The sequence below is a fragment of the Anser cygnoides genome, chromosome 14 (genome assembly GCF_040182565.1).
Source record: "Anser cygnoides isolate HZ-2024a breed goose chromosome 14, Taihu_goose_T2T_genome, whole genome shotgun sequence".
NCBI lineage: Eukaryota > Metazoa > Chordata > Aves > Anseriformes > Anatidae > Anser > Anser cygnoides.
In genome coordinates, this window is record NC_089886.1 from 13,616,884 (window position 1) to 13,644,249 (window position 27,366).

Below are 27,366 nucleotides of genomic sequence, written 5' to 3' on the forward strand. Positions count from 1 at the left end.
ATTGCAACACATGCGGCGCGGCGAGGGGGAGCGCGAGCAGCCGCGGGCCGACGTCAGCGCCGCCGCCAGCCGCGCGCCGCCGGGGGGGGGAGGGAGGAGCGGGCCTGAGGTGAGCGGGGGGGGGGCGCCGGGGGGGGGCCGGGGGGAGGCCGAGGGGGCCGGGCCGTAACCGCCGTGCGCGTGCCCCCGCCGCAGGCCGCCGCAGGAGGAGGAGGAGGAGGAGGAGGAGGAGGAGGAGGAGGGAGAAGATGGCGGACGATCCCAGCGCTGCCGACCGCAACGTGGAGATCTGGAAGATCAAGAAGCTCATCAAGAGCCTGGAGGCGGCCCGCGGGTGCGTGAGGGGCGGCGGCGGCGGTGGCGGGGGGTTGTGGGGGGGGTCTGGGGGGGGGGCTCGGGGTGCGGGGCTCGGGGTTCGGGGCCCGCCCCGAGGAGGCTCCTCACGCTGCGGGCAGGGCCGCGCCGCCCTCCTCGCCCCTCTCGGCCCCATCCCGGCCCGGCCCCGCCGCTCCCGGGAGGCCCCGCGGCTCTCGGCCGCCCTCGGTGCCGTTTCCCCCCCCCCCTCCCCGCGGCCGGGGCCGGGTGCCGGAGCCGCCTCCCCCCGGCCAAAGATGGCGCGGGGCCGGTCGCTGTGCGGCCGGGGGGGCTCCGGGCGGGAGCGGGCAGCCCCTCGGGCCCCGGGGGCGGCAGGGACCGGAGGTACCGGAGCCGCAAAGGAAGCGAACGTCTCAGCCAAATGCACACCCAGGGCGGCTCCTCGGCCGCCCCCGTGGCTGGGGTTCCCGCAGGCCCCTCCGGCCCGCTGCTAACCCGGCCGGGTGCATGCTCGGGCACTCCGTGTCTGGGCACCTCCCGTAAGGCAGAGCGGCGGCCTTGCCCTTCCCTCAGTGCCGGTGGTTATTCCCCTCTGGAGAGGGAGCGTGGGGAGGCGTTCTGTCGGAAGCTAGCCTTAAGAAGAGGGAAAGGGGACGAGAACCCAAACCAGGGCTCTCTTAACACAGTTATTTTTTTAATCTGGCTTGGGATGTGGCTGTGCGAGGGTTGGGGTGTAGGAGAAGGGAATGCGGAGCCGGGGTTGCCCTTGCCTGCAGCAGAGTGGACTTTGGCTGCCTGAGCTGACCGCGCAGCTGTGCCTTCATGCGGTGCTAACGGCTCGCAGAGCCCTGGTAGGGAGGCCCCAGCAAGCACAGAGCCCATGAGCCACTTCTGCCATGGTGCTGGGAGCCCCCGGACAGCTACAGGTGTCTGCAGCCTGTGGGAACAGCTAACAGTGCTGAGAGGGGCTGGGGTGTAGTGGGGAAACATTTGGCTAGTGTTTTGGCTCTTCCCAATTCAGAACAGGGCGGCATGAGCACGTCTGCGTGGAGCGGTGGCTGGCTGCCCATCATCTCTGACAGGCGAATGTTGCGGGGGTCGAGGCTGAAGCTGAGAGCTCCTGGAAGGAGTGAGGCGGAAGGGCTGGCGGGGACTGGGCGCACCCTGGGCTTTGGGCAGCCCCCTGGGGCCGCAGCCCTGATGTCCCCCCTCCTCCCTTCTGTGTGCCCCACCACAGCTCAGACTCACTCTGGCGATGCTCCAAGTGCAGTGAGATGTGGGGGGGGGGGGTTAGGGGAGCCCTCTGGGTCCCAGTATCTCCTCGGTGCTGTGATACTGCTGCTGCTTCGCTTACCGTGTGTGCTGGCTGCTAAACCCCCACCTGGCGACGGCTGCTGACGCCAGCAGTCCTTGCTCTAAGCAGGGTTACGCCGGCTCTCTGTAAATGCCTGCCGTGCTGCCAGGAGGCCCGGCCGAAGTTACCCCGGTCTGTTTGGGCCCGGCGAGGGGAAGAGGTGCTGTGGCGCTCAGCAGCGCCGGGCTCCCCGGCACGAGAGGTGCGAGGCAGTGAAACAGGCTTTTCCTGCCGCCGGGAGAGTCGCTTCCTCTTCCTGCCAAGTAGGAAGACCTGTTCTGGGGTGGGTTAGGGGGCAAAGCCCGTAAATAGGGTGGTGTGGAGGGCCAGGGCTCCTTGGCGTCTCCACCTTCCCTTACTCATGTGCTCCTAATAGTGACCCAGCAGCAGTGCCCCAGTTTCAGGCGCTGGTTGTTCCTGCAGTGGATCAAAGGGAAATGGAGGAGGCAGGAGCTCGGCGTTGAATTTGTCTGGCACTTGGCGTGCTTTTGCTGTTATGCTGGCATTTCAGGAAAACCTCAGTAAAATAAAACCTCAGTAAAATCTGTGGGGTATTATCGAAGTGTGAAGGGAGCACAAGAGCAAGGGAATGCTTTTATCGTGTCTGAGACAGCTGAGGCAAGTGGCAGTATTGGCCAGGAGTCCAGGGGAGAAGATTGGAGCTGCAGCTTCACCAGGCTGAGGCTGCCGCTCACATTTTGAGGTAACATCCTAGCCAGAACGCCTGGCGTTACTTGCCACGCTCTGCTTAGGAGGGCTGCTGTTCTCATTGATAGCTGGGCTGCAAGAACCTGGCAAAACAATTAAAAAAAAAAAAAAAAAAAACCACACCTAAACCTCCAAACTCTACTGTCTCGTTCCTAAAGCAGAGGTGAGGTATCTCCCGTCTCCTACCAGTCCTTCCCAAGCTGAGCTGCACTCTCTGGTGCTGTGAAGTTAATGAGTTGGTCTTTGTGCTGTGGCGATAAGGGAAGGGGAGCAGCCGGCATCTGCAGAACGTGTGAGGGAGAGCAAATGGGGCCCGAGTCCTGGCTAGAAAGGTTAATTGCTTCCAGCACGGAAGTGGAGCAGGGGAAGAGGCTGGTGATGGGCAGGCTGTGCCCTTGTGAGAAGCCTGGCCCCGTCGTTCATCCCCCGTGGCTCCAACTGCTCGGGTTCTCATCAGGCATCTCAGCCGCTCCCTTGCGGAAGGGCTCTGGTTTCTGAGCAGCGTGCGGGTGGCTCCTGTGGAGGCCCGTGCCCCTGGGTGGCTGCGGCTGCGCTGCTGCGTTCGGATGTTGCAGAAGCTCGAGCAGAGGTGGCGTTAGCCACTCTTTTTCCCCTTATGCTCTGTCTCAGGGCCTTTCTGTTAGTGCTTGGTGCAGTTTTCCAGTGCCGCGATGAAATTGACAATCCCTCTTTGTTCCTCTGCAGCTCTGAATAGTTAGCAGGACTGCGGGCAGCCTGTCTGCTAATCTAAGCTGTAAATGCTTGGCAAAATCAAGTATCAGCAACAACTAGCGGCCTCCCTGCAGGCTGAGGCCTGAGGTGGCACCCCGAACAGTGTTTGGAGAACTCAGAGCCGCGGTGATGAGGGCGCCCTGCTCCAAAACGGGTCAGAAACCCCTCTGCTGGGCGAGGTTCTGACCCTGAGTAAGAGCGCAGCGGGTGCCAGTGCAGGGTGGGAGCCCAGTTATGATGGCAAAACCTTCAGGAACTCACTGCCTTCAAGACACCTGCCTTGAACTTAAGGGCAGGGCTGCACTGCTCAGGACGGTAGCCTCGATTCTTCGATATTGTTCTGCTGAAACAGGGAGAGGAAGCAAACCAGACGGGTGTCTCTGGAGGCAAAGCCAAATAGAGCGGGTAGGAATTGAGGATCAAAACCTCTCCCCACACCAGGTATTTTGGAAGGTGAGGGGACGGGACATATGCAGGCTTTTGAGCAAATTCAAAAACTGGGCCTGAATGGGTGGCTTATTCTAGGTATAACAGGAAGAAATGCACGAAGGCAGCAGAATAGAGAAATAGGAAGAGAAGGGGAAATCTTGGTGTCTCCGGAGCCATGGCAAAGTGAAGTAAGGCTGCTTCTCACTAGGGTTTGGATGTTGTTGAGCTGAAACTTCCATCTGCTACAGGGGAGAAACCAAATGTGAGGCAAGAAGCTACCAGCAGAGACAGAGGTGTGAAAATGTATGGGAATTCCTGCAAAATGAAACACACGCTAGGTCTGTGTGAGTGGCACGAGCCTGACCTGTGGCTTACCCAAAAACGATTTGCCCAGCGCGTGTTGCACTAGGCTGCAGGTACGGCTGGGTTTGCCGCAGTCCACCCGGAGCCTTGCTGGCCCTGGTGGAAGGGCCCGGCTCTGGAACTGGCCTCAAGCTGCTGCTGCTTCCCCGCCCTGGGGTGGGAGCCTGCTCGGCTAAGGGTGGTGGTGGGGCCGTTCTGGGCGTCCTGGGGCGACGCCGCTTTGGTGACCGGGCAGGTCGGTGAGACTGAGACCCGCTGGGACGTCCTGGTGGCTCTGGAGAGCGAGGTGAGCCCTGGTCAGTGCTGCTGGCGGCGTGGTGAGCCTCTCTAGAGGTCCCCAGGACGGTAATGCCGGGGCTGCGAATGCTGCGCCAGCTGCTGGGGGGCGGCTGTGACTGTGTGCGTTGCTTAGAGAGTGACTGGGGTCGGTTAGACATCCTCTACAGCCTTGTGGTGCTCCTGGCTTCGTTTGGACAAGCACTGGGAAACTTTGGGGCTGCCGGAGTTGTGCTGCTCCGCACTGGTGAGCTGTGCTTCTCTCCTGAGGTACGCAGTGCGAACCCCCAGCTGCTCCGCGTGGCGTCCGCAGCACTTGACCGCAGGCGGAGCTGGCTGCGTGGCACCCGAGTGGCAGCTGTGTCTGGGGCAGCTGTTGAATCAGCTCCAGGGTGAGCGGCTCTACTGCACCGTGCGTGGTGCCCTGCTGGGGCTGAGCTCGTCGCTCGGTGATGCCGTGCCTCGGGAGGAGGGTTCGGCCTGCCCTTACATCTCTGCGACAATTTTCTGGCCGTGCTGCTTGAGCCGCGTGGCTCAGAGCCGTGCCCCCAGGGAGGCAGCAGGCCTCCCCTGCCTTCTCAGAGGGATCCGTTTGTTGTTGGGGCTCGGGGCTCTGGGAGCAGCATAGCACCTGGTACAGAAGCCATTTCTGCGGAGCTGCAGCTTTCCCCTCAGGACGTGGAGCACGATGGAGACCTTGAACCTGGGTGAGCTGGCGGAGCTGCGAGGGGCAGTGCTGCGGCACGCTGCTGCGTGGCTTTCCGACCTGCGCTGCGTTCAGGAGGCTGCTGCGCTGCTGTGTCCTGCCAGGGCCTGCCATCCGATGGCCTTGAGGATCTCTGCGCAGCAAGCCCCTGCCTCGTGCAGGTGTCCCCAGCGGGCTAAAAGGCTGCTGGCACCTGGGCTGGGCCAGTCCTGAGGTAGAAATGGATTTCTGTCTTGTGTGGAGAGAACTGGAAGAAGCGTCGCCGGTGTGGCTGTGGGGTTTGTCTTAACTGGCGGTGAGCTTTCTGCTGCGGCTTTATGATCCGTCATTAAAACGCGGGGTGTTTAGGGAAGAGGTTATGATATGAGCTGATACCGGAGCTGAACTGCTTCCGTGCAGTGGTGCTCTCTGCTCAGCTGTCCTCAGGGCGAGGCCCTAAAGAAGGGCACGTTCCTGGTACAGGGGAAGGTTAGGATATTAACGTGCCTTTTGCTCTTGGTAGTGTGAGAAGGAAAGGGAGGGGGTGTTTGCGGACAGGCCGGTGCAGGAATAGCCCTAGTGTAGGGCAGGCAGTAGCTCTTTGCATGCTGCTGCCGGTCCCCGCGGTGCTGGGGCTGGGAGCTGCGTGCACGGGGCTGGTCGGACTCGGAACGAAGGCGGGTCCGTGGGGAGGACGTTTGGGTGGTGCGGAGCTGAGCGGGTCGAGGGCGGGTGGTGGAGGAGGCTCTGCAGGCAGCGGGGGGGGGGCACGGTGCGGGGAGGGCTGCTGGCACCCTCTGCTCACCTGTGCCGAATTGCTCACTTCTGGCCCTCCTCATCTGCTGCTCCCCCTGCTCCTGAATTACGGCAACGATCAAGAAGTGCCGCGTGAGTACGTGCTGGCAGGTGGCAGAGAATGGCCTGACCGGGAGAGCTGCTACGTGTCAGACAAGCTCTGGTCGCTATTTTGTAGCCTTTGGTGGCTCGGTGGCCTGGTGCCCTCCCTTACAACGGCGTGAATCAGTGCTGAGCGGCGTGATTCATGCGCAGATCATCGCTCACGTAGAGCTAATGAATGAGACCCTGCCTGCTGAAGACAAATGATGTGGTAGGAAATGGGAATGAGCACCTCCAAAGAGGACAGGACAGACTTTTTTTGGCTTTGTGGCAACTAGATTCCCCGCCCCGCTGTTGGCTCCCTATTCCCACGTAGCTGTGAGGCATTAACATCTTAACGAGCAAATCTGGATTTGTTGCTTCAGCCCCTCGGTGTACAGCCTGTACCCAACCGGCCCATTAGCGTAATGCAACAAGTCTTTAAAACTTGGAGCATTAATAATCGGAGAGGGAGGAGGGAGAGCAGGGGAGCTGTGGCGGAGCCAAGGCTGCCAGTGAGCCGCGGACGTCAGAGGCGCGGCGGTGCCTGCTCGCTGCCCGGTAGTTGGCAGCGGGGCCGCCTGCGTCGGGCCGGGCGCCGCCAGCAAGGCCCGCTCAGAACGTGCCTACGCCGTTGGGTTTTTGGCACGTGTTGCCGTTGATCCAAGGATTTCCGAGCGCCATTGATTCACCTTCCTTGTGGGGAATGCAGTCCCCACTCCAGCAGCACGGGATGAAGTCGGGGGCTCCTCCTGACCCGCGGGGCTGGGCTCTGGGCTGGTGCAGGAGCTGCTCCGGCTGAGGAAAGGAGGAGGCCGGGAGCGTGAGCTGCCAGCTCCGAGCCCGGGCGCTGCTTACACTGAGCTGCGTGGAGCTGCACGAGCTGGACCCACAGGAGAGGGCTCAGTTACCTGCTGCCTGCGTCGCCTCGGGACAAGTGACGCCCGGCCACGTCCCCTGCTGCCTGCAGAAGGGGAGCTCCGTGACCCCGATCTTCCTTCGCCTCCCTTCTGTCCCCGGGGAGCGGCGCCTGCCGAGCTCGGGAGGCAGACGCTGGCGGCGGGCCAGGAGCCGCAGGGGGAGCACCGCCACCCCGCCGGGCAGCCCTGCCTCCGCGCCTCTGCAGGAGCAGCCGAGTGCTGCCTCCCCGCGGGGAGCTCTCCCCGGCTGCCGGAGCGAGGCTGCGCTGCGGGGAGCGGGCTCACCTCCCTGGGCTGGGGTGGGTGCTGGCGGGTGCTGGGCTGCACAGCTGGCAGCGCGGCTTCTGGGGGCTCCTCCTCGTTTCTGCTTCGGGAAGGTCGGTGGGTTAGGGTGAGGGCGCAGAACGTCTTCTCAGGACGCTTGTAATGTCCGTGCCAAGGCTGTTTGTGGTTACACGGTTACACGGCGCTTTGTGCGCCACCCTCCCGTAATGCCGTGTCCTCTGGCAGAGGGGACGGAAGGTTCCTGCCGGGGGCTGCGGGAGAGCTGCAGCACGAGAGCTTGGCGCTGAGCGGGCCGTGGCGGCGATGACTGCGCGGCCTCACGCTGTGCAGCTCAGCGATGCCCGTCCGTCCAGGGAGAGGTGGCGTTCAGAGACACGGGAATTAACCGTCTGGGGTGCTCCCAGGGCCCAAGGGGGGGGGGGTCACAGTCCCCAGTTAATGCTTGTGCCGTACAGTACTCTGGAAGAACGAACGACTTGGTCTCCTGGCCCCACGATCCTTCCCTTGTGACCACACTTTCCCCCTGTTCTGTACTACTTTTGTGCTTCTGAGGTGGCACCAGGTCCAGGGACATCCTCCTCGCCACGCTTTTCTTTGGGATCTCATCTCCAGTTCTTCGTATCCCTCTTTGGATGACCTGGAAGCAGGGAGGGGCACTTTGGGCTTTTAGCAGATCATCCTGAAGTGCGGTGCATGCTGTGGTGAAACGCGGAGCCTCTCTGAGGTGGGAGTTGAGGTTTTTGCTGAAATGGTGCAGTAAAAAATGCTGCTAGTGGCACGGCTTTCAGCTCTTCTTTAAACTTCAAGGGGCCCATGGGAGGTCCCAATATCTACTGAGTGGTGTTGTGGGCTCGGTGTAGATACCTGTGCAGCGCCTGTCCCCTCTGTGCTGTGTTTTGAGACCACGAAACGAGCAGGGTGGGTTTTCATCTGTGCCTGATGGAGACACCACAAAGCTGTTGCTTCTCGAGCCGCAGCTGGACGGAGATCTGTTGGCTGTGCTTGTCACAGCACTTGCCCCGCGCTGTGAAATGCGGGCAGTGCAGGCTTGGGGTGAGCTTCCCGATGACATCGCCTCCGGAGCACTGCCGGGATGCCGCGCCGCTGAGAGTCTTTGCTCGTGGGCTGACAGGATTTCTAGGAGAAGTGTTAGTGCTTCTGCCTCTGCAGTCGTCTGTCTAGATTGGGCATCTCAAGTGAGCTGGTGCCACTTCCTATTTGGAGAGGACTTTGTCTTATTAAAAGACACGAAGTCTTTAAAGGGCACGTCTGTGACCTGTTCATGTACTTCCAGCCATAGCTGATGAGCTGTAGGAGCATAGGCAAGGAACTTCCTTGTGGCAAGGTCAAGCTGTTACACGCGAGGCTTTTATGAACAGGGAGTGTCTGGGGCCTGCGGTGTGTAGGAGAACCCAAACCAGCGCGTTCGGACTTGCCCATACCAAAGGCCACTTACTTTTTTTAGTATTTCATTCAACGTCTGTGTTCAGATACAGGATCAAAAAGAAGAAATAAAACCAAACGCAAGCAGTCAGCTCTTCCCTGCCATCGCTGCTTGTGTGGGGCTGTGTTCTCGACGCAGCCCTTGCTGAAGCCCCGTGTGCCTGCTGGGCTGGGTGGCTGGCTGCCCAGAAGCGGGGCTCTTCGGAGGTACGTGCCCGGCTGCGGTAAGCTCTGCCTGGGATTACGGGGATATTCCTGGCAGCCATCTCGCAGCTGGCCAAGGGTGTGCAGCGAGGGGTCTGCTCAGGCCCTCATGTAGCTTTGGCAGCCTGTGCCGTGCAGGTGGGGGTGATGTGCACTGGTAACCTGCAGCCCTCTGGGAGGAGGCCGGGGTTGTTGCCTTCCCAAGGTAACGTCGCTTGAAGCAGCGTGGCAGCGGTTACAGAAAGCTTCCCAGCTGCAGCACGTGGGTAAGAGCAGATTACCTGAAGGCTGCCTCACGCTCCTGCCAGTCGTGTGTAGGCCTCGTGCTCCCTTGTTCCTGGGAAAGCAAGGTACTCGGGGACCTACCACCCCGTAAAATATTCCTGTAAAATATTCCCATTTTGAGTCAGAGAACGAGTGACCTGCCTTGCCTCTGTACCTCCGCGTCACCCCCGGTGCTATTGGTGTGAGATGCTTCACTGTGGAACAAGCGCGGCTCAGCTGCTGCCTGCCAAGCCCCCCGGCAGGGCAGGGCAGGCCGGTAGCTGCTATTTATACAGCACGCCTCTTAGGTCAGGGCTGTGCCTCCCCAGCACGTACCCCGCGTCCTGGGGGGCAGGCTGTGACTGCTCCTCGCTGCCTGGGGTCGCCCTCCTCTGCCAGGTCGGGGCCTGCCGCCTTTGGAGCTCTGGGTGGCCTTTCAGGTGGCCGTCATACTGTGGTAACGCTGTGTGGGACGGGGGCAACTCTTGGAAATCCACTAAGGCAGCTTGCAGCGTTAGTGAAGGTGCAAGGACCCGCTCAGCTGTTCTCGCCTGGTGGAAGCGCAGAAACCGGATCCCTGCAGCTGAGGGTGGCCGACCCGGGCAGGAGGCTCGGCCGCAGCGAAAGCCATCCGGGGGGTGTCTTCGGCAGCTTGTCTCCAGTGCGACGCGCTGCTTGCTCTTTGCTCTTGCCTTCTGTTGTGGAGGCTTCTTCACGCTGAACGACAGAGTGCAAACGCAGCGAGCGCCGCTCCTGGTGCCGAACGTGGCGTGGGACTGGGTGCAGCAGCGCAGCCGGGTGAAGCCTTCTGCGAGATCCCTGCTCGGGCCACTGGGCAGAGCCCGGCGTGTGCTGCTCTTAGCCTGAAACACCGCAGCTGCTGGAAGGTGCCGGGAGAGCTTGGTAAGAGCAGGAAGGTCTTAGAGTGAAAGCAAGCCCTGTGGGTGCCCAGGCACCTGCTTGCAGGAACACCGGCAAACTTCTTCCTTCGCTTTCTGAGGACTAGGTTAGAAGTGATTCAGCACCTCGCGCCGCCCCTCGCTGCGATAATCCATTAACGTTTGCTTTTAGGCCTCTCGTGACTGGGAACGCCGCTTGTTTTGTCGTACAGTTGTCTGAAATCCAAACTGTACTAGCGCTGAGGTTTCAGTACCAGAACAGGCTGTCCTCTCCACAAACCTCACTTCGAAAGAACTTGATGTCTCAAGAGAACAAAGCGTGCTTGCTTTTGCCTCCCTCCTACCCCCAAACAGCTCTGGCGGGTTTTAGGAGCGAAGTTGGAGGTCCCCCTGGGATGGCTTAGGAGCGAAGGCAGAGCTTCGATCTCCAGCACAGATCATCAGAGAAGATACCTGATGTTGGTAGCTTCCAGGCCACGCTAAATCTGAGCTAATTGCCAATTACTGGCAGGGCTGGCGCGGTGTGATTAGTAACCATAGCACCCAGCAGTGAATGAAGTGCTTCTACCTTCCCAGGGGCTGGCGCTCCGTGCACCCCCTCCCTGTGTCTCTGCAGCCTGCGGCAGGTGCCCTTAGATCGTTGTTCTGCCCTCCAGTCCCGCGAGCAGTGGCACACTTTGTGCTGTCCTGCGGACGAGGATGCCAGGTTGTTACAAAGCAAACACCTCGATGCACATATTTACGTTACGGAGGCAGCTATTTGGCTGCTGTGCTGGCGCTTCTGAGCCCAGAATAGGGACAGCAACTGTCTCTAGCTGCTTAAAACTTCCTGGCTTAGTTCAGCCTGAAAGCATTAGCTTCCAGCTGATCTAGTGTAATTTGTCTTGGGTGCACTGAAACCTGGGGGAGCCTCTTGGCAGTGCTGAAAATCCTGTGCCTCTGAAAAGCCTTGGCACTCCTGAACCCGGGATCCTGCTGCGCCGACCATAACCGGGAGTGCTTCAGGCCCCTCTGCCTGCAGGAGCACCGGGGCTGACAGGGGAGGAACCAAGCTCGTTGCACGTTCGATCCTGAGCTGCCAGTGTGAGCGCTTCCCTTAATCCAGGCGGCTCCCTGTAAGCATTCTGTGATGAAGCTCTGCCTGGCGGTGTGCTGGCTGCGGGATTCGGGGCTGGCAGCAGCCCTCCAGGTGGCAAACGTCCCACGTGCTTCGTGCGGGGCTGAGCTGCTTGCTTTTAGGGCTGCACCTTGCCAAGGCCCCTTTCTGGAGGCTGCAGCCAGCACCGTGATCTCCTGTACGGCGTTCCCAGAGGGAATGCACTCTGAAACACTCAGCTCATCCAGCAGCGGTGCGGGAGGATGAGGCATGGGACTGTGCAGAAATCCTTCTGTTCTTGCTGAGGCATTGTGCGAAGCCTGATAGGAAACCTACCCGCTGTATTGCTGTGCAGAGTACTTTTTTTTTTTCCCCAAGCATTTTTGAGCTGCAGTTTTCTTAGCAATTCCTTGCTATGTTTTGTCTCACTGCTGTAATCACAACAGACGGAGCCGCAGGTTTTCAGACCTGACCGTCCTGCGGTAAGGTCACGTTCAGGTACGAGCTCGCTTTGGAAGGGGAAAGCTGCTTGTTTGGGGTCGGTTGGTGTGGGTCCCTGCTGCGTGAGGCAGGTCTGCGGCCACCTGTGTGCAGGTCCACTTCAGCTGGCGTCTTCCTGGTCTCAGCCTCCCTGGCCATGTTCCCGCTTGGTGCGCAGATCCCCACCGTGCCTTTGTGTGGGGCAGAGGGAGCCGGGCAGGGAGCAGCGGGTGCTCTTCCCTGCAGTTAGCTGGCTGCCCAACGAGCTGCTCGCCTGGGGGGATTAGCAGCAGGCGGCAGCAGCGGTGTGCGGGCTGGGGCTGCCCCCGGGGGTGTCCCCACGTGGGGCTGGGCAGGATCCGGGTGCTGCGGGGTGCTGGGAGGTGCCGCTCTCGTGGCGAGCTGCGCGCCGGCTGCGTTGTTGGGTGCTGCAGCTTAGTGCCTGAAATAGCTTTGGCTGAGTAAATAGTGAGGAAGGCACGGCAAACCGGAGAAATGCACTTGAAGTTGGTAACGGAAGGTGCTTTCGGACGTAAATTGGGGCTGGAAATTGCGGAAGGCTTTAAGCAAGCAGAGCGCTGTGCTGTGCTGAGCATGTTTGAGGCTCAGATTATGCATTCGCTCTCATTTATAAGGTTCCTTTGCACTTAACTTGTTTGCAGCAATAAATCAAGAGGGTCTGTGAAGATCCCGGTGTGACTTGGGGCGGTGCAGCAGTCTGGCTGACATCTGATAAGATGCCGTGTGTGACATGCAGTAACAGCGCCGCACCTAGTGCTGTGCCTCAGCAGCCCTGCTCGTGCCCCTGTCGCTGCGGGGTTTCTGGGGCAGCGGGACGTAACACGAGGCCGGGGGCTAGGATTTGGGGGCGGCTTGCACTTAAAAGCAAAAGGCACCTTGATGAGTGCTTCAGTGCTGGAGAGTGGATCTCGGGAGGGCACGGCTGCTGTTCCTCCCTGCTAAAATCCCCCAGAGTACTCCTGTCCCTCGCTGTCTGCTCTCTCCCGGTTTGGTAACTTCAACAGAGGAAACGTCGCAGGAAACCTGTTGCTATCAGGAGAGCCACGGAGTGCCCGAGGGGCCCGAGGGTCCCATCTCCCGCCTGCCGCATCGCTAGGATTATCCCTTAGCTGGTGCAGGTAGGCAGGAGCTCTGCAGAGCTTTCTGATCTCTGGAAGCTGGAGAACCTCTCCTTTCAGAGGAAGAGATGAGCTGTGTGAGCTTGCCTCGAGAGTGCTGCTTTCAGAAAAGTCGGGAAGAGTCGCTTTCATTCTGATCGGCCTCTTGCTCAAAGGAGCCTGCTGGGACCGGGAGGCCATTACACGTCCCCTAAGGCCTGTGCCATTCACCGAGGTAGCTCGCTGCTTTAATTGAGTGGTACACGGAGTGTTCTTGGCTGGTGTGACCTGCAAGTCTGCGATAGCTGTCAGCATGGCTCAAAGCTCCTTCGGGGAATAATGCGTGCAAGTGTCTCTTTACGACTGTCTTGATTAGCGTGTATGGGGATCTTGGATATTAAAACCAATTAGTTGTCTGGAAGGTCAGGGACATATTTGACCCAGCATCTGTTTCAACTTGGCCTGAATTGAAGATCTTTGGAAGAGGGCTGTGTAACTTCTGTAAAGAGGCTAATGAAGTGATGCTTTTTAAAGCACTTCCCTGCTGCCTCCGTAGCCCAAACGCTTCGGGAGGATGCTGGCGCGTGGCAGCCTGGCACGGCAGCAGGCAGGTGCTGCCTTACAGCAGCTCGTCGTACCGAAAGGTTTGTGTAAGAGCAGAAATCTTTTTCTTTCGTGGCTGACGAGCGCGTTGTCAGTGATCTGACTCAGAATCCTGAGTACAGCTTTTGGCCTTGAGAGGGCTGGAGGGCGTGATGAGGCATCCGATTTTTATGCCATGACTAAATGTGCGCTATGAGGTCTGGGCTGCACTGAGATGATGCAGCAGCACTTCAGGCATCTGGGATACTTCAGCAGCAAATGGGAGTTACCTGCTGGAAGGCAGACGGAACTTCCCTCGCTTCCATTTTGGCTGTGGATGCAGTTGACCCACAAGGCGCTCTCGGGGATTAAGACCTCTGCGGGATCCCTCCCAAAGCCATAGGAAGAACTAATGTCAAACTTCTTTCATTTAGCTTAAGCCAGCTCTGTGATTTGTGGGGTCTTATCTCCTGCCTCTGTGCCTGGGCTTGGTGCTTCTGAACTAGCAGTCACGTACTTCAGCGCTTTATTTAAAGCAGCTGCCGGAGTCAGGGAGCCTCCCATGCAGCAGGGCTAGCACCAAAGCAGGAAAGTAGAAGATTGCTACAAAATGACCCTTCCAGTTCAGTTTTTGGTATTAATCTGAGGAGAGCAATGTGTTAAAACAACACTTGGACTGGCTAGTGCTCCAGCTGTCTGAGAACAAATGCGATGGGCTTTAAAATGTCCTTAAAGTATGTGGCTGCATTGTTTTAAATAACCTCAACCGGGGGCTGCTTTACATGCCTTTTAGCTGGCAGCCCCTAGCCTGTAACTATGTTCTTTGCTCCCCAAGTAGAATCCCAACTTAAACAAGCAGCGTTTGGAGGGCTTGCTTGGTAGTGACCTGCAAATCCTCTGAAGAGACTCTTATTTTATATTTTTTCTCCCATTGTTGTCCAGCAGAAGGGGAATTACACCGACAGCAGTGGGTCAAAGCATCCCTGGAGGTGGGGTGGAACGGGGGGCAGGAGGGAGGAGACTGGTCTGGAACGTGGTATGAAAATGCTCAGCGTTGCTTTGACTGGTGGCTGCTCACAACCCCTCTTCTTCCCTTCTCAGCAATGGTACCAGCATGATATCGTTGATCATTCCCCCCAAAGACCAGATCTCGCGAGTGGCAAAAATGTTAGCGGATGAGTTTGGCACTGCCTCCAACATTAAGTCTCGAGTGAATCGCCTTTCAGTACTGGGAGCCATCACGTCTGTACAACAAAGACTCAAACTCTATAACAAAGGTAACTTCTAGCTTGTGTGGATGCTGGCAGACTTCCCTTACTTGGAAGCACTGTTAAGTTCCTGTATTGTGCACTGTTCTGCTAATCCAATCTGTTGGCCTGTGCTGCTGTTTTGCTCTGGTGCTCCAGGTATGTTGCCTGTGGGTGGTTACTGTAGGGGTGGACCCTGGGACTACAGTAGTAGGATGGTCCTGGTTTTTGGTAAGTGGGATAACTTGGTCCTTAGCCGTGCTGACTCTTCGAAACTTGTCCAGCCTCAAGAGCTGGTCTGCTGTAATTCCCTTGCATTAGATCGGTGGGATTTCATCCAGCAGAAACTTAGGCGTGCAGCTATGAAGCCTCCATAGCTCTGGGAGGAAGTAGACCCAGCCCATCTAAAATAAGTACTGGAAAAGGGTTTGTCACTCTTATCTTTACGCTGACAAGTGGCCTTCACTGAGGTGGTCAGTGTATAAATTGCTGTATTTGAGAACAAGGAAAGCTTCACGGGGATGTTCAGCTGTTCTCAGGGCTCTAGGAGTTTGGAAGCTCATGGGTTGAACATGCAAGTACACGTTTCTGGAGCGCTGCTCCGAGTCCTTCCTTCAGTGCTATCCAAGGTCACTTTTCTCCCACTGCCCTGAGCTGTTCAGTATATGTGCACTAAATTAGTTTGTTTTCCGCTGTAGAGATCTGGGAGGAAATGAAGTGGGGGGAAATTAAGGTACAAGACTTGGGAACTTCAAATTCAATTCTGTCTTAAGTCTCCTGGCTAGATGGTTAGTTTTTGATCGTTATGGCTTGCAGTATTTCACAGTGATCTCAAATTGCATTGTATCCTTTATAGTACCTCCAAATGGTCTGGTTGTTTACTGTGGAACAATTGTGACAGAAGAAGGAAAAGAGAAGAAGGTCAACATCGACTTTGAACCTTTCAAACCAATCAATACATCGTTGTATTTGTGTGACAACAAATTCCACACAGAGGTAAGAAGTCTCCTGTTGTCTACGGGTCTTGCAGTAATTGAAATGAAAGTGCTTTGCTAGACTCATTGAAACAATCCTTGGTGTGCCTGAGTCCACGGACTCCATAACAGCAGGCTCTAATTTAGCCTGAATGGCTGGCTTGTGACTGGCTACTATTCAAAAATGTGTGATATTTGGTGAAAGGAATTGATGTATTGTACAGCTCCTGCTAGAGCTGACTTTATGGCCCAGCAAGCAACTGCTCAGTTTGTTACCCATGGACATGAGCTATTCCCTGTAATTGGAGGCAATGTTTTTTTCTTCTTAACGCTAAAGGCCCATAGATCTTATTCCAAGCCAGGCCTTAAAGTAAAGCCAAGATAATATTAGTGCTGCCAGTCTTGATATCGGATGTGTTACCTGAGACCCTTGATGGAGAACTGGCATGCACTTAATCTATCTGGGGTGAGATGGGATTATATTCATCCGGCGTCTGCTTGCCTTAGTGAAATGGCTGGTTTGAGGCATATTATGTTGCTGTGGATCGCAGCGGTCTTAACTTCATGAAGTCAGTTTGTGTGTACGTCTGCTTTGGCTCTGCACTGGCAGAGGTCTCGGTGTCTCTAGGAAACTGACTGCATTTCATGTCCATGACGTTCACCGCAGTGTGTGGAGGGAGGCGTAATGGCTTGTCATCAAACCCAGTTGACACGGGCTTGACAGGGCCTTCGGTGATGTAGTCTGCTTGGTTGGTTGGGTTTTTGGAGGTCTGATCCGTGGCTGAGTTTCAAAGGGCAGGAGCACAGGCAGGAGAGGGTTGTTTGTCACGCAGGTGTGAGGTACATCCCTGTGCTTCTCCTCTCCCCACCGAGGGTGAAATCCCAATGCGTCTTTGACCTAGCAGAAGTAACAAAGCTAGGTACAACTTGTGGAAGTTCTGCTGAGCCCCTGTGTCCGTAAGTCGTTGAAACCAGGAGGTAAGCAGGGGACTTCAGGAGAGAGTCAGAGGTGGAAAGTCAAGGGAGCCATTTGTCCCTGCAGTTGTTGGCGGTGGGTGGGTGGGTGGAGGTAGGCTGCCTTCTGCCCTATCAGCAAAGGGATTAATTCAGTCTTGGCTGCAGCTCCTGCTTCAGGGCATTGATTCAATACAAAAAAGTAGCTGCTGCCCAGTGGGCTGTTCCCGGGAGGCAGCTGTAAATACTCTGCTGGTGTGCAGCCCTGCTCCGCAAGGCAGTACCAGTAACTTGAGAGGAACTCATGGTAACTGACACTGCTGATGACGTGATTACTGCCAGCACCTTTCTGCAGGGGCTGTTTGCTCTCCTGTGCCGTTTGGAATGCGTGCTCATTTTATGTGGTATTGTCTGCACTGCAGAATCAAATCTAGCTGTAAAAGCAATGAGTGACGTTAGCGCTGGAGTTCTGATGTGGTTGAGGAGCTCTGCTTTTAACCTAGGGGTTCCCAACGCCCAGCTGGAACTTGAGAAATGGGCGTCTGGCTGAGTACCCAACAGATGCCTTGTGGAAGTGAGAACCTGTCAAGGAGCAGAAAAAGGACATGGTCTTCAATGTTAGGCTGAGGTGGAGAAAGGAAGCTCAGTCCAGGCTGAAGGAAGAGAAATAAAAGCACCAGTCCCTTCTTTGTGCTTGATAGGTCAAAGGGTGGAATTGCTGACAGAACTAATGAAGGGGAAATTGGGGGATTACTGACCATTGGATACTTTATGAAGAGTAAGAGGGAATTGAGAACATCAGAGCTGCAGTCACTTGCTGCCTGGCAAGACTATCTGATAAGATTTCCTCTAGATATTTTATTGCCTGTGTGAAACTGAAGTAACTTCCCAAGAGGGATATGAACCCTGATGTATTTCTGAAGAGTAGGATTTACAATGACTTATTTTGATACCTTGGCTGGAGCATTCATTCCAGTCACACGATTTGCTTGGCTCTGTCCCAGTTAAATAGATTGCAATGTAATATGCCACTTCCTCCTCTCATTCATCCCACTGCTGAGGAATTAATACAGAATATTTACTTTGGCCAGAAGATTCCATTAAACCTTAGTGTCTCTGTTTCTTTTAAGCTTGAAACCCATAGACTTGGTTGTGTGGATTTTGGATAAAGATGACTGTTTTTTATTCTTGCCATTCAGTCCAATAATCAAGCTGGCATGCGTGCAGGCAGTTAGGAGTCCAGTGGAGTAAATCATCACCATCATTCTTTCGGTATTAAACTAGTGACTTGAAACCATCTGGAACTTGATAAGTTCTCTGTCCTGCTAATGTGTTTTTGCTAGCCTGGATATAACATCAGGAAAAGGAATCCTGCTGTGCTGTTTTTTGGGCACGTAGAAGTGAGCAGTGTGTGTGTGCTGAATGTGCCTGCCAGCTTGTGCTGCCTTTAAGAGGGAACAGTAGCTGATAGGTTCCTTCCAAAAAGGAGCGTCAAGTTGAAGTACCCACAGATGTCCCACACCACCAGAACTAGGGTTGAGCAGGAAATTGGACAAAAGGAACTTGGAAGCCTTGATACCAGGCAGTCTTTCAGTTGTCAGTCAAACTGATTACAGGATGAATTTAGTTTTCTTGTTTAAAGAGAAGAAACTTGCTGGATAACTTCTTTCTCCCAACAAATGCCGTGTCTGTCTTCTCTATGTAGTTGTTCATGTGACAGTTATTGCTGCTGTTACTTAATTCTGCTTTGTAAGGCTGAATCTTTGAAACATCTACTATGGGCATTTCATCGTCCGGCCTTTGGGAATTCCTGGGGTCTGTGACTCTAGCAGAAGGGTACTTGTGCTAGTTGGTGAGTTGGAAGGCAGGCTGTCTTGGTGCTCTGTGTAAAGCTGATTGACAAATAGCCCAAGCAGTTAACTATGTGGGTTCAGCTTTCCTGGCTGGAATGCCAGGAGAATTACTCTTCCAGTTTTGCTAGCTGGAGAGGTGATGCAGCCTTGTGGAGGTGTGATCCCTTTCACCTAACCCTTCCAGAGCCACACTTTAGGATTTTGCTGTTACACCTGCACGTGACATGTGATGAGCTGGTAATGCTGTGAAAAGAGTTACCAAACATCGGTTTCCTTTCAGGTCCTGGCAGCACTGTTTGTAGCTATCAGAGGTAGTCCTGGCAAAGCACAAATAGAGGTGGGGCAGAGAATGGAGTGAGAGCAGCCCTGAGGAGAAGGACCTGGGGGTGCTGGTGGAGGAGAAGCTCAACAGGAGCTGGCAATGTGCACGTGCAGCCCGGAATGCAGTTGGCTTTTGGGGCCGCACCAAAAGCAGCGTGGCTAGCAGGGCAAGGAAGCCCTGCCTTCAGCTCTGGGGCTCCCAGCACAGGAAGGACACTGACATGTTAGAACGGGTCCAGAGGAGGCCATAAAGGTGATCAGAGGCTGGAGCACCTCTCCTGTGAGAGGCTGAGAGAGGTGGGGCTGTTCAGCCTGGAGAAGAGAAGGCTCCGGGGTGACCTTATAACAACTTCCGATACCTTAAGGAGGCCTACAGAAAACACGGGGAGGGACCCTTTGTTAGGGAGTGTAGTGACAGGACAAGGAGTAATGGTTAAAAACTAAAAAAAAAAAGGTAGATTTAGTTTAGATATTAGGAAGAAATTCTTTAATATAAGCATGGTGAGGCACTGGTACAGGCTGCCCAGAGAAGCTGTGGATGCCCCGTCCCTGGAGGTGCTCAGGGCCAGGTTGGATGGGGCTTTGGGCAACCTGCGCTAGTGGGAGGTGCCCAGGTCCCCACGGCAAGGAGGTTGGAATTAGATGATCTTTAAGGTTCCTTTCAACCCAAACTGTTGCACAATTCTGTGACTCCTCAATCTGCAGTTCTTAGTCTAGTTTATTTGTAAAAATCACCATGAAACTGACCTTTATTGAGGTATAATGTGCCTGGTAGTCTTTTGAACCAGGGTCCTGGACAAACTGGTGCTTACTGCTGACAACTCTTGTTTTCTGTTCCAGGCTCTTACAGCGCTGCTCTCTGATGACAGCAAGTTTGGCTTTATTGTAATAGATGGTAGCGGTGCCCTCTTTGGAACTCTTCAAGGAAACACAAGAGAAGTCTTGCACAAATTCACTGTGGATCTTCCAAAGAAGCATGGTAACGCACTAGCGTATCTCTGAGCTGTTTGCAGCCAAATACCGTGGGGTGGGATGTGAGGGCAGAAGCAGGGAACTTAGCCTGTATGCTTGTAGCTGGACGCCACTCTGTGCTCCCTTAAAGTCTGACAGCAAAGACTCTAGTCTGAGCCTTCTATCAAAATTAACAAATCACGGTAACATGCGGTTGATCTTAAAGCGGTGTTTATTTCTTGGTGCATCTGGCCCTTTACTTGGCTTTGAGGTGGTCTTCACTAAAGATTACTAGCAGAAGTAGTAATAACACCTGCATCTCAGGGTGTTGCATCCAAACAACAGGGAAAAACAAAACTTGTTCTGTGCAAGAAGTAAAGAAGTGTAATGGAGCAAGCAGAACTCTACAGTGCACCACAATATAGTGCAACTAGTGAGCCACTAATGAATTGAGTGAATTGTCTGTCAGCTACCTCCTGGCTTACCATCCTTCTCTGTAGAGTAGGCTGGGACAAAATGAAATAAACATCTTCAGTAAGTTCCTGTAGCAGAGAGCACTGGGAAGCATTGCATCAGCAAGAAAGGTATACGAGGCAGTGTAATAAAGGAAATAGCTTTTAATGCAGGTACAGGATATAAAGTGTGCAGATATTCAAAATTTCTACAGAGTTGCAAGTCCAAATAAAAAAAAAAAATCCTGCTTTGGGATGTGTGGAGAAAAATCTTTGTGTGAATGAACACTCCTTTCACTTGCTGTTCCAGCTGAATACCCCTAGCTCAGCTGGAAGCAAACTAATTCTGAAGGCTGCATCTGCCCTTCAGTTCACTTATTCAGGGCCCAGTGGGGACCATGTACTAACAACCTTCCCAAAATTAAACTACTTCCAAATTACTACCTCACCTTTCTTGTTTTGTAAAGGTAGAGGAGGTCAGTCTGCCTTGCGTTTCGCTCGTTTGAGAATGGAAAAACGACACAACTATGTAAGGAAGGTAGCAGAGACGGCTGTGCAACTGTTCATTTCTGGTGACAAGGTGAACGTGGCTGGTCTCGTTTTAGCTGGATCGGCAGACTTCAAAACTGAATTAAGTCAATCTGACATGTTTGACCAGGTGAGTGGCCTTTTCTGAGCAAAGCTCAAATGTTTAAGCTGTCAGTAGTAACACAGTGATACTAGCTGCATCTCTGGAGACGTGTAACCTTGGTGTCTTAAGTGATTTGACTAAAATGAAAAATCTTTTGTATCCTAAAGATGTCTTCCTTTCCTAATGCATTCCTAAAGACACCCTACAGATGCCTTTATTTCCTAATAAAGGAGGTAAGATCTCCTTTTCTTAGTAACAGTGCTAAAAGAAATCTGTTCTCCCCGGTTTGGAACTGATGTTCGTGTTCTTTGTGTTCCCAAATCTAAAGTAGAAGCCTTATGGGAATTAAGCTCGACTAAACCTAATCTCTATGGCCCTGCTGCCTGAAAACTGTGCTTCAGTATTAAGTATTCAGAGGTCCCTCTGACTCAACAACCTCTGCTTACAAGTGAACAAAATAGACTAATGCCCTGACTCTTGCCAGGTACTTATTCTTGAGGCATTATGAAGTAGTTTTGTTATAATAGAGCTGTCACAGACTTTTTTTGTCTCTTTCTTGTTTAGCGGTTGCAATCCAAAGTGCTCAAACTAGTTGACATTTCTTATGGAGGAGAAAATGGATTCAATCAAGCAATTGAATTGTCAACTGAGGTCCTCTCCAATGTGAAATTCATTCAAGAGAAGAAACTAATAGGTATCTGACTACGTGTTTAGCCTTCTCCTGAGCCAAGTATGCTTCACTGAATAATCTGGTCTTGATTTAGACCTTCTGGTAATGCCTGCGTGTGCTAGCTCAGCCCTGCAGCGCTGTCTGTGTTGGGCTGGGCACAGTTCTGCAGACACCTTCTGAAATACTGCAGGACTGAATGACACTTTAAGAAGTGTTTGCTCTGTTGCTTTTTTTCCCCACTGGGCTCCTCTGATCTTCTGCTTATCCTTTCATCAGAGGTACCCTTAGTTTCAGGCATTCTGGTGACGTTGGGGTGGAAGAGGAGAAAATCTCAGATTTTTTTGCATCTCAGCATGATAAGAATTAAGGTTTATTTTGTTTTTAAGATGGCAGTCGAAATGATCCCTTGGTTGATAGTCAGCAGACACTGCTTTTGACCTGAAAGTACAAGAGGGCAATAGTAACAATAGCTACCTTATGCTGGAGAGAACAAAGTTAGGTAGTGTCTGCTGGTGGGTTAGTCCAATGGAGTGTTTCATAAGTAAGGGGAGCCTTTAAATGGAGCGAGCTTCCCGACAGGGCAGGGCTTGGTAGAGCTGACTTACTGGTGATGAATATTCTGAAGTACATGCTTTGACATGCTGTCGGACAGCTTGCCTTCCTTCGGCAGTACCACATACTTTTCTGGTCTCTTCTTGCATTCAGATCTGGCATGTTAAAAATTCGTGTGGCATGATCTTTGTGCCTGACGATCTGTTTCTTTGTATCCTGGCTACAGGACGATACTTCGATGAAATCAGTCAGGACACGGGGAAGTACTGTTTCGGCGTTGAAGATACACTAAAAGCTTTGGAAATGGGAGCAGTAGAGATACTGATAGTCTATGAAAACCTGGATATAATGAGATACGTTCTGCACTGCCAAGGCACGGAGGGTAGGTAGCGCTTCTGTGGGACCGAAAGATCTGTGAGGGGTTTAATGCTTAAACCACCTTACTTGGATAGGCTGTGCTGGAGGAACTCCTCAGGGTGGTATTTAAGGAACCGATCAAGGGGATGTTGTGTAGGCAGGGTACTAGCTTGCAGCTTCCCAGCTGCTCTGGGGAAAAAGTCTGAAACTAGCAAGCTTCCGCCATGGAGAAGAAGAATTGCAGTGGTGGGGTGATAATGTCACAACACTGGCATCAAGTCTGCCTTTTGCTTGTGTCCGTATAAATGTGATACCAGTGCGCTGTAGAGGAGAAACTGACTTGAGCCCTATGGCCTGAAACAAAATTCATATGAGCTGTGTATAATCAGTAAGCCTATGGCAGGACCTCTGCTTTTTTTTGTTTGTTTGTGGTATGGTGGTTTTGTTTTTGTGGCACTATACACTACTGGTGTGCCCTGTTGAGTTTTCCACAGAGCATCCACTAGGACGGAAGGCAGTGTTAACGACCACCAAGCCTTCTGTGTTTTAATGGCTCCGTCTTCAGTCTCCTGCTATTTTTAACCTGCTTCCGATAGCTTCATCCAACCTAATATTTTTTTTCCTCTCCCTTCTCAGAGGAGAAGATCCTGTATTTGACACCTGAGCAGGAGAAGGATAAGTCCCACTTCACAGACAAAGAGGTATTTTAGCTTTGGGGGCGGTACATTTATTCTCAGTGTACTAGTGCAGTACTGTGAATGTCTGAGCTTAGTTTGTCACAAGCACATGAGCACGATGACCTTTCTGGTACCCAGAGGAGACTTCGAGAGGGTAGTCCGTGGCTGCTCCTGTTCTCCTTCAGTCTAACGCCTGGATTCTGGCATTGTTTTTCTTCAATCTTTTGTGCTGCCAATTCAGAAGTTGTGGAAATGAGCTGAGGTGACAGGCAGGACAGCGTATTTGACCACCTTTTATCCATCCACCAGAAGAGTTAAGTCTGTCCCTTGCAAAAGGGGTGGTCATCTCTGTCTTGCTTTAGGTCTGCCAGGGCAGCCGTTCCCAGCTGCTTTTCCTCCTTTTGGGGTAATTGCCAATTCCTTCTGTGCACAGAAGGTTTACAGTGTTATCTGCAGTGATATAGTGTTTCTATGCCAATAATCACTTGACCTTCTACTTACAAAACTCTGCTTTTCGCCTCTGGATTTGCAAAGATCAGTATTTCCCAGAGTAAACAGTGCCTGGTTAGAAGAATACCTATGGACTGTTTGTGGGGTAAAAAGTAAATCAGCAAAACAGTGAAAATATGAGTGCAGCTTGAGGTGACAGTTGAATGGAAGAATGAATTTCTTTCAGAGGCATTTTCTCTCTGACTTCCACACTGGCTTCTGTAGTATGGAGGCCAAAACAAGGCTTGTCAAAACTTAATTTCTTAGCATCAGGAGTCCTGTGCTTGTGCCAGCATGTTTGCCAGTTGTGTCAGCGGTGTCTACCACCTGCACTCTGGCAACTGTGTTGGACTGCTGGAGCCTGTAGAGCATTAATGCAGGTGTCTGAGGACAGAGAAGATACTGTTGATGTTTAAGCCAAAGACAGCTTGTAGTAGGAGTGTTTTCTGTAGTTAATGTGCAATGAGCTTAACATTGTGGCTTTTTTTTCCCCCTCAAACATCTACAAAGACTGGCCAAGAACACGAACTGATAGAAAGTATGCCCCTTCTGGAGTGGTTTGCAAACAACTACAAGAAATTTGGAGCAACATTGGAAATTGTTACAGATAAATCACAGGAAGGATCTCAATTTGTGAAAGGATTTGGAGGAATCGGAGGTAAACTGCAGAAGAAAAGTGTTGTGGTTTGTCTTTTTTGTAATGGTTGATTCGATAATCCGGTGCCAACACAAAGCAGATGAGTGCTATTCCTACTGGTCATTATACTAGTGTAAGAAACTATCCTGTTCAGCAGGGGTCTTCAGGTGAATTCATTCCACATTCAGCAAGATGGTGCTGCATGTTAGGCAGCTGTTACTTTCAAACTGTGTTCCTCAGGTCCTTTTGTCCTTCATAGTGCACAGAGGGTGAACTGTCCGTATTTCCAGCTGCTGAATTTCAGGTGTGAACTGCTTCACTCTGTATCTGCAGATGTTTTGTGGAAGACCATGCCCTGCTATGTAGAAATGGTGTATGACAAACACCAGCTGGATTTTTGAAGCAGTTGGATATAATACTTGTCTCTCAGAACTTCTCTATATTTTGCTCTCCAGTCTTAAGCTTCTTTTCAAAACAGAGTATTATCGGCCCAACTTTGTGGAGAGGCAGAGGTTCTGTAATCGTTTGGTCCCTCTGTTAAACTTGACAACCAGTTTAGCCTTTAATTTGGCAGAGGTGCAGGTAGTTAATGGGCTTCAGCCTGACAAAATCAGTAGCAGGGTAGAGCAAAAACACCTGCCAGAGACTGTGCCCTCCCCAGACTCGCAGTTCTAGCACAATGCATTACTTATTCACTGAGGTGCTAAATGCTGCCACTTGCTGTGTGTAGGTTGATGGATGTAGAGACAAATGTAAAGAGGAATTTCCAGGGGACAATGAATGTTACTCGGGAAGAAACAAGTTTGAATAGTCAGGCTACGTATGGAGCAACATGTCTGTGAGCTTTCAGGGTTTATAATTTCAGAGGTCCTTCTCGTCCTGCCAGATCCAGGCTCTTTGCGTGGTGGCTTGTTGTTTGCTACCATGCTCCCGTCCCTGCACTTTGAATAGAATTTACCTAAGTAAACCTTTCCAGGGATAAAGGCATCCCGGAGACCTGGCTTGGTGTGTGGGGTAGGAAGAGTCCAGCAAGACAGCCAGCGAGTATAGCTCACTGTAAAAGTTGCTTCAATACCAACTGCCTGCTGAACTTAACTGATAGGCTTCAGTCTGAGCAGTTGTATTAGAACAAATTGCCCGTTACTGGCATTTCTTGGAGATACCATCCTAGAATAGGCTCAGCTTTGCCAGAAGAAAGCTGGTCTAGGCTGGGCAGGTAGGAATTTCTTCCTTCAGACAATAAATTACATCAGGCTGAGATGTGGATGTGGCGTGTTCACTATAGCTGTGTGTTTGCTGCCAGCCATCAGCTGGAGCCTGTCTTGGAGCACAAATGCAGAGTTAGCTTCTGAAAACTCAGCTGAGAAACTCTCAATGTGCAGACAGGGCTCAATAAACTGCTTAATGCCTCTCTAGCTCTTTGTGTTTTGAAGAAGCTGAAGTGTGTTGTTTTTACCAGGTATCTTGCGGTACCGAGTGGACTTCCAGGGAATGGAGTACCAAGGAGGAGACGATGAATTTTTTGACCTTGATGACTACTAGGTAGTCGACCTGGGTCCGGCAAAACGTGCCTCGCCCCTCCAGCATCCAACCCAAGGAGCAAACTCATGGTGGAAAACACAACAGATCCCTGCCTTAGAATTGGAACATTTCCAGAACTTGATCCACAAACATTGGATTTAAAAAAGCAAAACCCTACACTTTGATTTGTCATAGTGTCAGTACAGCAGCAAACTACTAAGTTCCTATATGCCACTTCGGACTAATTTAAAAAGAATCCCAGTTTTTACTTTTACTCAATGGTGAAATTGGTTGCTCTTGTATTTTATGGAAATGATTTTTTTAACCTTCATGATACATTAACTGCTGTAAACCTCTTCCTTCAAAAATTAATAGAAGTAAGATCCTACTGGTTTGTTTCTTTTTACTTTGATTGGAGAAATCAATTGCTGCATTTTGCAGCAGTGTGACCCATTTACATGGCACTCTCAGCTTAGACTGCAGAAGAAGAAATGTAACGAAATTGGAGCCATTCATTCTCTTCAAAAGAATGAGAAAGCACTTACCTAGAGTGCTAGCTTATAAGGTGTGGCTTGCAAATTCAGATGGTTTGGGGAGGCTTACCAGCCAAATGTGCTTTAATCTATTTGCAGAAGCACTGCTCTTACAAACTAGGAAATGCACTTCATTGATTGCGATGAAAATGCTGCTGAAGTCTTGGGCTTAATTGGATTTGAGCAGTGCAGCCTTCAGGTTTTTTTTCGGTGTTGACAAAAATAAACATACAATTTAAGTGAAGTAAGGTACATTTTGTTTTGTTCCTCAGTCTTTTTTTTTTTTTTGCTTTAGGACTGCGTAAGGTTTCCTTGATTATGTGAATTTGATTGAACCCACAGTTCTTTAATGGAAAGCGGGTATTTTTTACAGGAATAATTAGTAAGTGGAGCCCTTGACTGAAACCTTAGTACTGGTGCATTTGGAGTCCTTGATACTAGTATGTTGGACGTTAGCACAACCCACTGGGATGTCCATCTCCCAGCACTAAGGAAGTCTGTTGTAGTGGCTCACAATTGTCCTGTAAATCTGATGCTGAACTCGAAGGCACCCTTAATGGGTTAAAACTTCTGGTTGCATCAAGACTCAAAGTTTTTTGTCATGCCCGCTATATAGAATGCGTTTCAACCTACTAGAAATGGCTAAGGGTTTTTCAGATAGTCTCGCAGGCGGAGGATGAATTTAGCACTGGCATGAGGTAATGCACAAGTCTTGCTTCTTTTTCAGGGTTATTGGGTTCTCTGATGGGCGCTTTGACATCTTAGTGCCCGGGAGTCCTGGTCTTCGCTGGCTCATCAGTCCGGGTGCATCAGTCAAAAGCAGCCACTGTTGCTAGTTGCATACCTGTCCATTTTTTTCCAGTAATCCTGTTTCACTTGAATGGAGGTGGAGCTTGTCTTAACCTTCTGCCACGCTGTTCTTTGAGGTCCAAAATTACTGTCATTGTGAGCAATACAATTTGTAACCCTGGTTTATAACCTGGCAGATGGCTTTGCTGTTGTTTTCACATCAAAGCTGGAATCTCTCACGGAAGGTGTGACTGGGTCTGCCGCAGATGTGCACAAACCCAGGTTTGAACATGTTTGCGGTCTTCAAAGCGGTATGTTCTGGATTTTGCCATTGTAAATGGGTCTAATGTGACATGACAAGACCAGAAAAATTGGATGTAAATTTACATTTTTGAATATACTGCTTGTTGTTTCACATGATACATTAGGGTATGCAGCTCCTTTTTGTAGTTTTTATTTTTACTATTTAAGTTTGGAAATGATGCCAAATTTTTGTATTTCTTTAATCAATGTGTTCTCTTCAGTGATATATATTGCATTATATATTGATGTGTATATCAATATATACTGATATGTATTACACTTACACATACAAACACGTTAAACGGGGGTGAAAAATCCTAGCCTTTGCATACTATATAGCCTCTGCAGAGAGATCCCAAGCAGTGATATCTTGGTGTTGTGATGTACAGAAATGGAGAAGAGTATTAAACCATATTTAAGAATATA

The 27,366-nt window shown here is 52.1% G+C and overlaps 1 protein-coding gene across 1 annotated transcript; it reads left to right on the forward strand.

Annotated features, from left to right (window-relative positions):
• On the forward strand, positions 1–27,366 carry ETF1 (eukaryotic translation termination factor 1). The gene is made up of 11 exons (XM_067005501.1): positions 1–109; positions 196–334; positions 14,131–14,306; positions 15,133–15,272; positions 19,219–19,357; positions 20,249–20,439; positions 20,977–21,106; positions 21,861–22,016; positions 22,628–22,692; positions 23,668–23,815; positions 25,254–27,366. Exons 2-11 carry the CDS (start codon positions 249–251, stop codon positions 25,334–25,336), a joined length of 1,314 nt encoding a protein of 437 aa, XP_066861602.1. The 5' UTR covers positions 1–109; positions 196–248; the 3' UTR covers positions 25,337–27,366.

Excerpts from the sequence above, each read along its gene's own strand:
- ETF1 (XM_067005501.1), top strand. The coding sequence starts at position 249 with ATGGCGGACGATCCCAGCGCTGCCGACCGCAACGTGGAGATCTGGAAG. Across the intron at positions 14,307-15,132 it reads ACTCAAACTCTATAACAAAG|TACCTCCAAATGGTCTGGTT; the intron begins GTAACTTCTAGC and ends TATCCTTTATAG. Across the intron at positions 21,107-21,860 it reads TCAAGAGAAGAAACTAATAG|GACGATACTTCGATGAAATC; the intron begins GTATCTGACTAC and ends TCCTGGCTACAG.